The sequence below is a fragment of the Notamacropus eugenii genome, chromosome X, assembly GCF_028372415.1.
Source record: "Notamacropus eugenii isolate mMacEug1 chromosome X, mMacEug1.pri_v2, whole genome shotgun sequence".
Classification (NCBI taxonomy): domain Eukaryota; kingdom Metazoa; phylum Chordata; class Mammalia; order Diprotodontia; family Macropodidae; genus Notamacropus; species Notamacropus eugenii.
This window is the reverse complement of record NC_092879.1, coordinates 23,320,224-23,336,445: the sequence shown is the minus strand read 5'-3', so window position 1 is coordinate 23,336,445 and position 16,222 is coordinate 23,320,224. Positions and strand designations below refer to the sequence as shown.

General features: G+C 38.7%; 1 protein-coding gene across 7 annotated transcripts in view; it reads right to left on the bottom strand.

The window, feature by feature from the left end:
* LOC140515304 (protein bicaudal D homolog 2-like) overlaps nt 1–16,222 on the bottom strand; it is a 40,347-nt gene that overhangs the window by 12,325 nt on the left and 11,800 nt on the right. For 5 of the 7 annotated variants that reach the window (XM_072625939.1, XM_072625938.1, XM_072625937.1 and 2 more), the window contains one exon: nt 2,534–2,686. In XM_072625939.1, the coding sequence (XP_072482040.1) occupies nt 2,534–2,686 (153 nt within the window). Of the gene's footprint in view, nt 1–2,533; nt 2,687–4,304; nt 16,218–16,222 lie in introns of those variants that run through there. The other 2 variants (XM_072625943.1, XM_072625942.1) reach the window with 2 other exon arrangements.

Genomic DNA, 16,222 nt, shown 5'->3' with positions numbered 1-16,222 from the left:
TGAAGCATTTTTTTTTAATGTACAGAAGAGAACAGAAGGACACAGACTAGCAGGATAGTTTTGAAAGTTACAACATCAATTTATCTTATACTTAAAAGGAAAGGGAAACTAAGTAATAGCTGCAGTGTTATCTTCTATGTACCATCTTCTTTTTCTACTCTACTTTGTATGTGGAAATGCGAATCTTCATCAGAGTTTAGGTTCAGCATTTAAAACAAATGTTTAAAGAAAAAAAATGCCTTGTTTTTACCCTTTCTATCCAATCAAGTGCCCCTATCTGAACCTGGAAGAACAGCCAGGCACAGACCAATTCTCACTATGGGCTGGAAGTCTACAGAGAGTTCCTGGCTCCAAGTCTGTGACTTCGTATGAAGCTGCATTCCTGCTGCTGGTTCCTATTAGCCAGACCCTTACTTGAATTCAGAACCCTCATTGCTCAGACTTCTTGCCTGGGTCCCCTATTCCTGAGTCTCTTAACCTGTCCATTCCTGAAGTCTGCTACTTGACTTCACCTGCCTAGATGTATGGCCAACAGCTGCATGGTTCTCTGCTGTAAATGACAGTTCTGGCCCACCTGACTTATACCACTTGCTCCCAGTTGCACGAGAACTGTTGTCACCTATGATCTAGGGGAATAGTCTGAGAAAACTGCTCTAAGGCAACATTTAGTCAAGTACAATGAGCAGCACTGTGGAACTCAATAGGTTCAATTCAACAAGCACTCACTCATGAAGTGCATCCTCTCTACTGTGCTACATTCTGGGAACACAAAACCAAAAGGCATACCCAAAGAGCATAGCAAACATGTGGCACTAGCAGAACAGGCTAGAATCCCATCTCTAGGCTCCACATCAGGATTCCAGCACATCAGCAATGGCTCAGAGAAGAATCTGGTCATTCCTTGCTGCCCTTAGAGTATTATAGTCTCTCCCATGATGCCCTGCACATAATGAGCACTAAATTTAATTAAGGCAAGAAAGGATCTTAAGGTATCTTGGAGGACACTTTAAGAAATATCCATGGCTTGTGGCCATTTTGGGGGGGGGGGAGACCATAGAGAAGAGGGGACTGCCTAGGAACTGTTGATATAAAGGCAAAATTCAATATAATTTTGATTAAAATATTTTTAAAAGGACTAAAGATGAGGGCTTCATATGATCTGTCCCCTCACTGCCTGAGTGTGTGCATATGCACGCACATAAACACACACACACACATACATACACACACAAACATCCCCTCCCCCCCAAAAACACCAAAAAAACAAAAATCATCACATCTGCTACAAAACCTGCCAAACATTCAGGTTTGCACCTTATGTTCACAGGGTACTTGGGGAGTTCCCATGTTAAATGCCCCTCCCAAAACATTGGGCATTTCCTTTTAAAAACTATATGGACTATTTCAGAGCCAGATAGCTTTAAAGAAAAGACAATCCACCTACTAGCTGATCAAGAAGTAATACCCACCCAAGGGTTTCTTGGGGAACCTACTACTCCTGTCCCACCCTTGGGGTTCAAAAGCCCATTGAGCAAGGCCACGAACAGAAGCCCATGCCAGCCTAGTGATGTCAAGCTTCAGAAGCATCTTACTACCAAAAGGCTGGATGACTCGACCCTGCTATCAAAGATCTTAAAGTGCAAATCTTTCTCAACCAATCATTTCTAAGTAAGACTTAAGTCAGAAGGCTGTTCTACAATAGAGCCCACTTCATGGGGGTGCAGAGGGGTATCTAGTGCAGATGAACAGCAGGCATCTTCCATGGTGAGGAGGGATTTATTTATCTGCTGTTAAGCCATGTTTTCCCTTCGTGCCTCTAAGTATTCAGGAGTTAGCAATTCCCAGGGGCACAATTCTCAACCTTACCATGAGATACATAAATGCCTAGCTCCAGCTCTGTTCTAGTGACATAATGACTGGTCACTGCTCTCCAGAAGGGTGAGTACCTGGCCCAGATGTCCTTTACTTGAGAAGCTCCAGCCACGCTCACTTTGCTTCAGGTTCAGCTCCCTCTGTGGAATGCTCCACTACACCTCAGCAATTCTGTCCTCTCCCAACTCCCTTGAACTGTTGTTGTTTAGTCATTTCCATCTCATGAGACTCTTTGTGACCTCATTGGTCTTAGAATAGCTAGATACTGGAGTGGTTTTCCATTGACTTCTCCAGCTCATTTTACAGATGAGGAAACTGAGGCAAACAGTTAAGTGACCAACCCAGGGTCACACAGCTAATAAATATCTGAGACCACACCTGACCTAAGATCTTTCAGACTTCAGGCCCCAGTGCTTGATCCAGTACACCACTTGACTGCCCCCAGCCCCTTTCCACCTCTCCTTTGTTTTCTCTTCTCCAATTAGAATGTAAGCAACTGTCTCCCTCTCCTCAATTAGTGTCCCTGGTGTCCCACAGTAGACACCTATTAAATCTTCTATCTTTCTATCTGCCAGGCATTTCAAGAAGAAAACAACATGATAATTAAAGTCCATTTGGAGCCTCCAGTAACTACAGTGGATGGAATCCAAGACCCACTTACCTGGGTCTCCTTCAAACAGGAAATTTGCTTCTGTAAGGAAAGATTTTCTTCTTTCAATTCTGCTGTGTCTTGCAGCTGACGTAATTCTTTCATCTTATATTGTTTGACCTCATCCTTCAATAGGGCTTTTTCAGTTTCTATACATTTGCACTCCTGGGGAGAAAAAAACTTTATCACGAAAAAGACAAACCTGATTTAAAGTTTCTCTTCTTCCATCTTCAGGAGAGAGCGTTGAGATGCTTTCAAAGGTATTAGATCTAAAAGCACAAAAGGAATAAACTTATCTATTTAAAAAATGGTGGCTATGGCAGAAGATGATAAACATTATTTATTCACCAAATGCTTCTTGAGGTTCTGCTATACCACAAGGTGAAACTTGGGTCTTTTATCACCCTTTACAGGAGGACTATCCTATGCCTCCCTCAGATACTTGACCCTTCTCTTCTAAGGTTCCTTTCTGTCTACTCTATATAGATCTTGTACGTACCTATTTATTGATTTGATTCCTCCCTGATGCAAATATAAGCTCCTCAAGAGCAGAGGCTGTTTTTGTCTTTTTTCATATCTCAACATGCACAGGGTTTGGTACATCATAAACAATTAACAAGTACTTGTCAACTGACTGTAAGAACCATTTGAGTTTAAGGAGTTTCATTTTCATTTTTGTCTTCTGACTTCTTAGGTCATTAAAAGTACTTCTGTATATACATTTAGGCTTAAGTAGAATAGCTTGGGCTTAGCTATTTCTCCTACTTCAGGCACAGAATCCATTTTAGGAATAAGCAAAAGTAAATTCTTTTGTCACTGAATTTCAGGTTACCAAATTTTGCTGGTAAAACCATTCACTTTTTTAAAAAACTTTGAGTTCCAAATTCTGAATTTCTCCTGCTCTTCCCCCACCCATTGAATATCAATATGATATAAATTATACAAGTGAAGTTATACAAACATATTTCCATATTCACCATGTTGCTTAAAAAAATGAAAGAAAAAAGAAAAACAGAAAGTAAAACAAGTAAGCTTCAATCTGCATTCTGAGTTCATTTGTTCTCTCTCTTGGAAGGTGAATAGCATTTTTCATCATAGGTCCTTTGGAGTAATCAGAGTAGGTAAGGTTTTCACAGTTCACATCATTGCAATATTTTTTAAAATACAAGTGGCTAGTTTAGCTTGACAGTTCAAGCTAGAAGGTCTCTAAAAAAAATAAATGGTAGACTGTTGACAAAGATGTCTGTCTGAACAGAGGCAGAAAGCCCAGGTCCACCACATCTATGCCAGCAAATACATAAAAGTTAAAATAATGATCAAGAAATCCAATGAGAGAACTACAGTCAGAAACTTCATCTATACCAAAATTACACAAAAATTCTGCCATAAACCTAGAGGAATAAGAAATAGGGCCCCAAGAGCAAAGCAAGAGCCAGCAGAGGAAATCAAAGCAGCAATCTTCCAGCTTAACCAGACATTGTAACCTGCAAGGGTCTGTATCCTGAAGCAGCAAACGGGGAAGGCTCCTTAGAAACAAGCAGGAGAGGCAAGAAGTAGTGGTCACATCAGCCAGTACTCAGACAAAGACACCCCGAACCATGGAGCTCTGCTGTCTCTAGCAATCTGCCCTGAGATGCCCGACACAGTCCCACAGATTCACTGTGAACCTCAAAGATCCAGGGGGTCTAACCCTGGAGAGCAGCACAGGAACCCAAATGATCCAGGTCAAGATACAGTAGAATTGACCACCCTACCCCAAAGCACAGTAGAAGACAAAGCCCACCTCTAGTACATATCCAGAGCCACTGCCCATCACCTTGACTTATGTCTTGCCATTGGACTCCCGATGACTCTGGAGGAGACAGAGAAGCTGATGACTTTGCACAGCTCTGCCACACTCAAATTCAATTCACTTGCAAGTCAAGATATTCCTCTTCTGATGTCATTGTCCCTCTTCAAGAATGAAGGATGAACAACCTTCTGCATGTAGTACGAGCTGCCCCCTGGGGACCCAGCCAGCCAGTTCAAGTTGGGTAATGCTGCTATTATAATCCTTCATCTTCTCCTTCTCCTTTTTATTCTCCTCCTCCTCATCGTTTTTCTTCTTATTGTTCTTACTCTTCTTCTCCTCCTTCTCATTCTTCTTCTTCTCCTTCCCCTCCTTCTCCTCTTCCTTTTTATCCTCCTCCCTCTCCTCCTCCTCCTTCTTCTCCTTCTCGTTCATCTTCTTCTCCTCCTCCTTCTCCTTCTTGTTCGTCTTCTTTCTCCTCATCTCCTTCTTCTCCTTCTCCCTATTCCTCTTCCTTTTCCTTCATCTCCCATCTCCTTCCTTCTCCTTCTTCTCCTTATCCTTCTTATTCTTCTCCTCCTCCTTTCTTCTTCTCCACCTTCTCCCTCTTCTCCTCCGTTCTCCTTCTCTTCCTCCTCCTTCTGTCCCTCTGTCTACATGGGGAGTCATACCCTTATATGTGGGTGCTCTGTCTAAAGGAATATAATTTTTGGTCGCTTATACTTTGCAAAGTATCTTGGGATTTGGGGGCTAGACTCTTCTCTATTCTATTACTATTTTTTCAAAAAGATGGGACAACTCTAGTCTGGTCGAGTTTCATTTATGATCTCTTGAAATATAGTTCTAGAAAAACAGGCTCTGAAAAAGCCCATTGTGATTCATATGGAGCTCCTTGACTATGCCTTTAAACCTAAATCACTCTGGTTTTCACAGATTGGCCAATAAAAGGCCCCATCCCAGGTCTCACTTGCTAATTGTTTGGGATTTAATGGCTCAAAGTGGGTGCCAAATTGCAAATTGTTTTCTCTTCTGGTCAGAAACTGAGGGTCTTCCCCTCCCAGACTGATTCTTTTGGGAAGATAAACTAGGCCATCTTTTATCTCAATTCCAACCTAGCCTTTAATTGCTGTCTAGGCATTGTTTCGGACAAAGTGAGACCCAGGAAAGAGCTTAGCTTAAAAGGTCAAGGTTTCCCCCTGCATCCATGGCCATTGCCCACCATCTTGACTTTTGTCTTGCCACTCGATGACTCTGGAGGAGAGAGTGAGGCTGATGACTTTACACAGCTCTGCCTCACTTAAATCCAATTCACTTGCAAGTCAGGACATCACCCTCCTGATGTCATTGGTCCTCTTCGAGAATGAAGGAGAAACACCAACAGCATAAAGCCCCAACTCAAGACCTAGAGCTGGAGAGATGAGCAAACCAAAGAAGATATGGACAACTATGAGAAATTATAATACATCCAGAGATATCCAAAAATGCATGTGGAAAGTTATCACCATAACTACAACCCAAGACTCAAAGGAAAAAGTGGACCTTCCACAAGGACTACATGAATACTTAGGGAAAAAATGAAGCAAAATAAACAATGAAATAAAAGTCCTGGAGGAAAGAACTGAAAGGAAAATAAATGAGTTGGGGGAAAGGGAGATAGATCTTAATGAGTGACTAGATTCCCTGAAAATTATAATGGATAAAACAGAAATCAACAAATATATCTCATAACAAAAACAACTGATTTGGAAAGCAAGTGAAGGACAGATCACTTAAAATCATTGGACTCTCAGAAAATTATGATTTAAAATAAAAAAGTCCAGGAAACTCCAATCCAATAAAGAAAACATGAAAATGGTCCAGATATGTTAGAACCAAAGGGCAAAGTGAAGATAAATAGACTCCACCAATCACCTCCTAAAAGAAATCTCAGAAGGAAAAGTCACAGGAATGTCATAGCCAAAAGGAAAGAAAAATTATTGCAATAAGCCAAAAAGGACTTCAAGTGTCAAGAAATCAATTAGGATCACATAAGACCTAGCTGCTTATACTACAAATGAGATCTTGGAATACAATATTGCAAAAGGTAAAAACACAGGCTTATGAGAAAGGATTACTTATACTGCAGAGTTGGGCAAAACCATACAGGGAAAAATGGAATAGAAGACTTTCAACTATTCCTGATGAAGAGATCAGAGTTGAGTAGGAACTTTGAAATGCAAACACAGGAATTCTGAGAAACCAAGAAAAGTAAATTTGCTTGAGCTATTGGGCTATATAATGACATCACGTTAACATTCAAATAAGGAGAGAAAAACTGTGTCCCTTTAGAATCTTAAAGTTTTCAATGAGTAACAAGAAAAACTGAAGATATCCAAGGGTGGACTGCTTGTGGGAAGGGGGTTATAAAAGGGAATGTTCAAGAAAAGTACACAGAGAAGGTGGGGATCAAGAGGGGAAAACAAGCATTAGATGAGCCTCAGTCACACAGGCACATGCATGTGCGTGCACATGCATATACATATACAGAGTATGGTGTAAACATGTGTCAAACACAACAGGAAAACAGACTAGGACAGTGAAAAAGGATTAAAAGGAAAAATAATACCAGTAAAGGAAGTCACATGCAAAACAAACTTCCTGATCCTAAAGGGAAAGAAAAGCAAAGAACTCATGCCCATTAGTTGGTGAATGGCTCAACAAACTAACACATTAATTAATGGAATATTACTCCAGGTTCACACTATTCATATCTGTCATTGTTGTTTAGTGATTTTAGTCATGTACAACACTTCATGACCCCATCTGGAATTTTCTTGGCAAAGATACTGGAGTCGTTTTCCATTTCTTTCTCTGCCTCATATTACAAGTGAGGAAACTCAGATAAACAGGGTTAAGTGATTTGCCCAGAATCATCTGAACTTAGATAGTGCTGACTCTAGGCCTGGCACTCTATCCACTGCACCACCTCGCTGCCCCAAAGATACTGGAATGGTTTGTCATTTCCTTGTCTAGCCCATTTAAGTGAGGCTAGGTGGTACAATGGATAAAGTGCCAGGCTTGGAATCAGACTCATCTCTCTAAATTCAAATCTGGCCTGAATCACTTACTAGCTGTGTGACTCTGAGCAAGTCATTTAACCCCATTTGCCTCAGTTGCCTCATCCATAAAATTCTTATTCCCATCCAATCAAAATCCTGGTAGCTAGTGCCTAGAGATCCCCAGGTCATTCCCCTTCCTTTCTCAAAGAGTTTGGAACCTGAATCAAAAACTTATTTTCTCTTCCACAACCTATGCTCTAATACTAGGGGATTCCAACATACATACTGATTCTCCCTGAAACACCCTAAGTGCCCAGTTCTTCAACCTACTCACCCCACCTCAGCCATACATAAAGATGGCTATCCCCTTGATCTTGCCATCACCCACAGACGTACCCCCGCCACGTAAAAGAATTCTGAAATCCCCTTATCTGACTACAATCTAATAGCTTCCCACCTCTCTCTGCTTTCCCTTACCAAGCCCTACTCTTCATCAGCACTGTGACTTCCAATCCCTTGACCCCTCAATCTTCTCCCAGGCCATCTCCCTGCACTAGGCACTCTCATTTTCTCCCCATTTTGACCCCTTGATGAACCAATTCAACTCTGTCCAACTTAACAGTGTCCTCCTCTCTTGACTCCCTACTTTCCTTATCTTATCCCCAATTATACTCAACCACGTCTCATCTTTGGATCTCTGCCACCATTACTTGCCTTTGCACCTACATATATGCTACTGAAAACGAAGGTGGAACAAATCACGAAAGTGTTCTGAGTGGGTCCGCTACACAGCTTTAAGTGGGCTCTCATTGCTGCTAGATATTCCTGCTATACCTCTTTTAACAACTCACTCTCCCAATCTCCACAAAGGCTCTTCCAAAACTTTTCAACCCCCTTCAAACCTCTCATGGCTCCTGGTTCCCCTGCCCTCTCACTTGAGAACCTTGCCTATGTTTTACAGAAAAAAAAAAATTAAGCCATTCACTGTGACCTCCCTCTTCTCTCTTCCTCATCTCCTATCACTCAAATGCCTTCTGACACTTCTCCTTCACCCCAGTGTCACATGTGCATTACTCTTTACTAAGGCTTGCTCCTCTACCTGCTCTACCTCCAACAGATTTCCCCCATGTCATTTCTACTCTCGCTCCCTTTATTTGCAATCTGTCCCTCTCTATTGACTCCTTCCCTACACCCTACAAAGATGGCCATATCTGGCCCATCCTGAAAAAACCTTTAAATCATCCTCTATGGCTTTTGCTCTTTAAAGCTAAACTCAAAAAATTGTCTACACTAAGGGCCCCCATTTTCTCTCCTCTCACTCTTCTTAACCCTTTAAAATCTGGCTTCCAAACTCACCATCCCATCAAAACTTGTCTCTCCAAAGTTACTAATGATCTTAGTCTAGAAAGGCAATGACTTTTTCTCAATCCTAATTCTCCTTCACCTGTCTGCAGCCTTTGACGCTGTTTATCACTCTCTCGTCCTTGATACTCCCTTCTCTCTAGGTTTTCAGGACATTACTTTCTTCTGGTTCTCCTCTCACCTATCTGATCACTACTTTTCTGTCTGGATCCTTTTTTGAGACCACTCCCTCTAATCATAGGTATCCCTCAGGATTCTGTCCAAGACCCTATTCTTTTCTCCCTCTATACTTTTTCACTTGGTGATTTTATCAGCTCCCATGAATTGAATGACCATCTCTATACTGATGATTCTCACATCTACCTTTCCTGCCCTGAATTCTCTGCTGGCCTCTAGTCTCCCATCTCCAGCTACCTTTCAGACATCTCAAATTGGATGTCTAATAGACATCTTAAACTCATTATCTTTCCCTATAAACCCTCCCCATTCCTACTTCCCCTCTTACTGTAGAAGGCAACACCATCCTCCCAGTCCTTGAGGCTCACAGCCTAGGAATTCTCCTGGATTCCTTACTATCTCTCAACTACCTCCCCCCAGATCCAAGCTATGTCTAAGGCCTGTCCATTTTTGTTTTTCAACATCGTTCAAATATACCCCCTTCTTTCCTCTGAAACTGCCCTCACCCGACCTCATCTTCTCATGCCTAGACTACTGCAATAGCCTGTGGGTGGGTTTGCCTGCCTCAAGCCACTACAGTCCATGCTCCATTAAGCTCCTCAGGGATTTTCTGAAAGTGTAGGTCCAACCATGTCACCCCCTCCCCCACTCAACTCCAGGAGTTCCCTATCACCTCCAAGATCAAATACTAATATAATTCTGTTTGGCATTCAAAGCCCTTTATAATCAAGCCCTCTCCTACTTTCCAGTCTTCTTACACATTCCTCCCCAACACATACTCCATAATTCAGCGAGTGACACAGGCCTCCTATTTCGAGAATACATTCCATCTCTCAGCTCCAGACATTTTCTCCAACTGTTCTTCATGCCTGGAATGCCCCCTCCTATATCTCTGCCTACTGGGTTGCCCTGGTATGCTTTAAGTCCCAGCTAAAATCCCACCTTCTACAGGAAGCCTTTTTCAAATCCTTAATTTCAGTGCCTGCCCTCTGTTAATTATTTCCTATTTGTTCTGTATATAGATTGCTTTGTTATGTCTACAAGTTGTCTCCCATATCAGACTGCAAGCTCCTGGAGGGCAAGGATTGTCTTTTTCTTTTTTCTTTATCCCCAGCACTTAGCACACAACCTGGCACGTAGTAGGTGCTTAATTTTGAATTGTACCATGTTGTACCATAAGATATTATGAGATAATTGTACCATATCCTACTTGACCATTAGAAATTATGAGATAATTCTACAGAATACTAGGAAGTAAGAACCAATGCAGAGTGAAGGGTGGAGAGCTAGGAAAACGATTTATACAAAGGCAACAACACGGTAAGGAAAAACAACTATGAAAGATTTGAGAAGTCTGATGATAAAAAATTTCTCTTGAGGACTACGATGCATGTTACCCATCTCCTGACAGAAAAAAAACGGACCCAAGATGCAGAACACTTTGGACACAACCACTGTAGAGATGTATCTTACTTGACCGTCCTGATTTGTTAAGGGGGTTTTTCCAATTCATAATTGGGGAGGGGGAGGGAGATAGAATTAGGAATACCAATGCCAAAAACACAACAATCAGAGTGGCACTGAAGTTAGGAAAAATGGCAGAGAACAGAAAGAAGCAGAGACAGGGAGGGTGGTTTTGAAAGTAACATGTTTTTCTGTTCAGTTATTTTTCAATCATGTCCAACTCTCCATGACCCCAATTGGGGTTTTCTTGGCAAACATACTGGGATGGTTTGCCATTTCCTTCTCTAGCTCATGTTACAGACAGGAAATTAGGCAGACTGGGTGAAGTGACTTGTCCAGGGTCACAGAGCTGGTGAGTACCTGAGTCTAGATTTGAACTCACAAAAAGGAGTCCTCCTGATTCCGAGCCTGGCACACTAATCACTTCAACACTTAGGTGACTGAATTTATATGTGTGTGTGTGTGTGTGTACATATAGAGGCATGCATATACACACACATATATATGCACCACCTAGATGACTGAATTTTTATTTATATATGTCTCTATATATGTGTATGTATATCATATATATTATACATATATGAACCATCTAGCTGACTGATATATATATATATAAAACAGTACCAAATTGAGACTCACAATTTCATATACAATCTTCTTTGTGCTCTGCTATGTATATGGAAATCCTCTTTTTTTGGTGATCAAATTTAAAACCTTTAAGAGGTTATACACCTAAAAATTAGTGATGATAAGCATTAAGGTAGGGAACAAAGCTCATCCAAGCTAAACACATGATCTGATCACCTGGATAAAGTAAAGGCAATCTTTCTAAAGGATACAAACCCCCAAAGGTAAAACACAATCATTCCCAGATGAAGAAGTCATGTGACAGACTTGCTGGTAGAAAAGGAAGACAGAGTTCAGTTACAACTCTCCATTCCCAGTGTCGTAATCAAAAATATTTTATAATATATCATAATGTATCCAATAATGTTGGAAGTTCCTTAAGCACAGCTTCTTCTCTAGAGAATTTACTTAAGCATCTAAAACTATTATTTTCTCCATCTTTACCTTATTTTTTTAGAGCTAGAAAGGGCCTTAAAAATCCAATCTGATACCATTTTATTTTGTTTTGCTTTTTTTATTCTGAACTTTACAACCATTAAATAAAATTAGCATTTCCATATACATTACAGAATAATATTATACATGAAACTTTCTTTTATATGAAACTCATTTTTCGAAGTATATAATGAATTCAACACATGACCTTCAAAGTAGTGTTATTTGTCTATGATTCCTTCAAAACTTCCTTCTGTTCACTTTCTTTGGGGGGGAAGGAGAAAAGAGAACCCTATTCCTACCCTCCTCTCACCAAAATAAATAAATAAATAAAACCCTGAAAAAAGAAACATTGCAACAAATATTCAGAATCAAGCAAAACCAATTCCCATGGTTCCCATTTGGCCATGTCCAAAAATCTATGTTTCATTTTGCATCTTGGGTTCACCACCTCTCAGAGGGTGGGTAGCATGCTTCATCTCCAAAATCATAGTTGACCATTTAATTGATCAAAGTTCTTAAGTCTTTCAAAATTGTCCTTATAATGTTGTTAAATATAAAAATTGTTCTAGCTTTGTTTACTTCACTCTGCATGCTAATCCCACTTGGTTTCTCTAAAATCATCCCATTTGATATTTCTTATGCCCCAATAATATTTCCTTAAATGAATACACCATAATTTATCAATCCATTCCTCAGATAATGAGCATTCCCTTTGTTCTTTATCAACAAAAGAAGGTGCTATAAATACTTTTGTTCTTTTGAGTTCTTCTACTCTTTCTCTGATCTCTCTGGATGTATAGGCCACCTCTTACGTATGGCACTGAAGAAGTAAATTAAGTAGTATTGTCACTTTTATTATATTGGCATGGCATAAGCATGAGCATTTCTCGTTACTTAGATCTATTTCTATCAAAAATATTTATAGTTATGTTCAAAAAGTTCCTATGTATGTCGTTAGACTCCAAATATTTTAATACAGTCAATAATTATTCAGAATAGAATTTCTCTATCTCATCCCAATGGGTTTTGTTAGTAATATCCAAAAATGCTGATAAATTTTATGGATTTATTTAGCACACTGCAATTTGCTGAGTTATTGTTTCAATTAATTTTAATTTACAGTTGGCTCAAGTTGATCCTAAACATCATCTGCAAAAAGCAAATCATTTTGTCTCCTTTCTGCCTAAGTATATTTCTTCAATTTGCTTTCTTGTCTTATTGTTATAGCTAGTATTTCCAGCACTACATCAATTAGTAATGTTGATAAATGGTCATCCTTGCTTTACCCCTGACATTATATAAAAGGCCTCTAGTTTATCTTCATTACATATAATGCTGGGTCTTGGTTTTAGGTACATAATATTAAAAGGAAAGATCCATTCATTTTTGTGCTTGTTAGCAGTTTGCTAGTTTAGTTTTTTAACAAAAAGGGGGTTATACTTTGTCAAAAGCTTTTTTATGCATCCTGTAATTTGTAGCATTCTTTTTCCTAATAGTGAACCAACCCTTGGATTCTTGGCATAAATCCAACCTGGTTGTCTCTTTGATATGTTGCTGTAGCTTGCTAATATTTTAATGAAAATTTTTGTGTCAATACTCATTAAGGATATTGGTCTACAGCTGCCCCCTCTCTCTTTTGATTCTCCCTAATTTCGGTATTAAAATATTTGTATTCTAGAAGAAATTTGTTAGGATTGTAACTTTTATTCTTTTGCAAACAATTTATATAATGTTAAAACTAATCATTCTTTTAATGTTTGATAGAATTTACTTGTACATCCATGCAGTCCTGGAATTTTTCTTCAGGGTTTCAATTATTTCGTTTGACTTCTTTTTCAGGAATTAGCTTACTTAAGTTTCATTTCCTGTTCTGTTAAGCTGAGTGTTTTATATTTTTGTCAATATCTGTCCTCTTCATTTAATTGTTGGTTTCATTACCAGTTAGACAATAGTTCCTAATATTTCTTCTGAATTCTTTTACACTTTTGATGTTGGTAATCTAGTTTTAATCTTTTTTTTTTCAAATTATCTAGTGGTTTATCTTGTTTTTCTCAAAAACAAGATTAAAAAAAAACAAATCCAGCTCCTTTTATGGGATTTTTGGTCTTTTTGTTTGTTTGGCTCTCAGCTTTATACATTTCTGATTTTCAGAATTCTGATTCTGACATTTAATTGGGATAATTTCTAGTTTTCAGCTGTTCTTTCTTTCATTGATGAAAGAATTGAGAGATTAATTTTCCTCTAAAGACTGCTTTGACTACATCACAAAATTAATAGTATGTTGTTTCATTGTTGTCATTTTCTTTAAAGAAGTTACTTCCAACTATTATGGTTTTACTATTTCTCTTTGTAACCTATTTTTTCTTTGAAGCATTTAGATGCTATACTACTTGGTACATACATGTTAAATGCTGATATGCATTCATCACCAATGTACTTCAGCATATTATTGTTTCCAATTCTCTTTTAGGCATGTCTATTTTGCCCTGTCCCCTTAAGGCTATGATTGTTACACCTGATTTTAGTTGAAGCCTAACACATTTTACTCCAGCCTCTTATTTTAACTCTGTGTGAATCAATGCTTCAAATGCTGATTTTCTTTCTAATCCATTCTGCTACTCTTTTGTTTTAGGTGAGTTTATCCTGTTCACAGTTATGATCATTAATTGTATATTTCCCTCCATTCTATTCTCTAGCAGCTTTTTCTTTCCTTGACTCTGCCTTCACTTTTAAAAAAAATTCTTGTTACATTTTGAGTTCTGAGTTGTCTCCCTCTCCCTCCCAACCCCACATTAGAGAAGGCCAATATTTGATGTATAGAGAGAGACAGACAGACAGACAGAGACAGACAGAGAAACAGACCGACAGATAAATCTAGTTACATGGATGTGGAATCATACAATACATACTTCCACATACCAAGTCTTTCTCTGGAGATGGATAGTATTTTCCTTCATAAGTCCTTTGTAGTTGATTTGCATGATCATATCACTCAGAATAGCTTAGTCATTCACAGTTATTCTTCGAGCAATATTGCTATTACTGTATATAACGTTCTCTTGGTCCTGCTCATTTCACTTTTCATTATTTCATGCAAGTCTTCTCATGCTTTTCTAACACCAACCTGTTCAGTCACTTCTTACAGCACAGCTGTATTCCATCACCATCACATGCCACAACTCATTCAGCCATTCCCCAATTTATGGGCATCCCCTCGATTTCCAACTCTGTGTCACCAAAAAGAAAGTTGCTGTATTTTTGAACATAGAGACTCTTTTCCTTTTCCCTTGATCATCTTGGGAAACAGACCTAATAGTAGTATTGCTGTGTTAAAGAGTATACACAGTTCAATAATTCCTGGGACATAATTCCTATTACTCTCCAAAATAGATCAGTTCACAATTCCATCAATACAGTGTATGTGTCTCAATTTTTCCACATCCCCTTTAGTATTTGTTATTTTCCCTGTCTCTCATTTTAGCCAACCTGATAGGTATGATACCTTGGAGATGTTTTAACTGGCATTTCTCTAATCAGTAATGACTTAGAGCATTTTTTCATATCATCATATAGTTTTGATTTCATCTTCCAAAAACTACCTTTTCATATTCTTTAACCATTTAGCAAATGGGGAATGACTCATATCCTTATAAATTTGACTCAGTTCTCTATATATTTGAGATGAGGCCTTTATCCGAAAAACCAGTTATAAAAATGTTTTCCCAACTTTTGTTTTCCTTCTAATCTTGATTACATTGGTTTTATTTGTGCAACCTTTTTAATTAATGTAATCAAAATTGTCCATTTTATATCTCATAAAGTTCTCTATCTCTTGTTTATTCATAAATTCTTCTTATCCACAAATCTGATAGGTAAAATGTTCCTTGCTCCTCTAATTTACTTATGATATCTCCCTTTGTGTCTGGGTCATGTATTCACTTTATGTTGGTAAATGGTCTTGGATGTTAGCTTTCCCAGTAATTCTTATTCTAAAAGCTTAGGTCATTGTGTTTAACAAACACACAGTTACTATAATCATTTATTATTGTGTAATGCATACTTACTCTATTCCACTGATCCACCATTCTATTTCTTAACCAGCACCAGAGAGTTTTCATTATTTTTTATTTGATTTTTTATTATATTTGATTATTATTATTACCACCTGATAATAGTTTAAGATCTGGTACTACTAGATCTCTTTGGCTACATTTTTCCATTAATTACTTTAATATTCATGCCCTTTTGTTCTTCCAAATGAATTTCATCATTTTTTCAAGCTTAATATAATAATTTTTGGTAGTTTAATTGGGATGGTACTGAACAGATTAGTTTAGGTAGAATTTTCATTTTTGTTATGTCAGCTCAGCCCACCCATGCTGCCAGTAAGGGTAAAGAGTAACTTTATAAAGAAGGTATTGAGTAAGAAGGCATACTCAGAACTAGTTACTTTGCTTGATGCAGTGTGCTCCCCCTTATCTATACACCATCATGTTTTTATATTTTCTTTCCCTTTGCTTTTTGACTCCCTCTCCTCCCAATAATACTGAGTCTGAAGTTTGTTTTTCTTATGACTAATTCACATTGAGGTCCATTCACCTTCTTATTCCCACCCAACTTTACTCCCACTTATTTCCTATTTGCTTACTGAGTTAAACGTTTGTATGTTTGAGAATAGGTCTCCCTATTCCCTGCTGGAAATACAGCAGCCACTTACAGGCCCAATCCCACTACTGATTGGCATAGAAGCTTTGCGCTGGTTCACCCCACATGAGGCAGCCCAGTAGCCCTCCACTCCCTGAG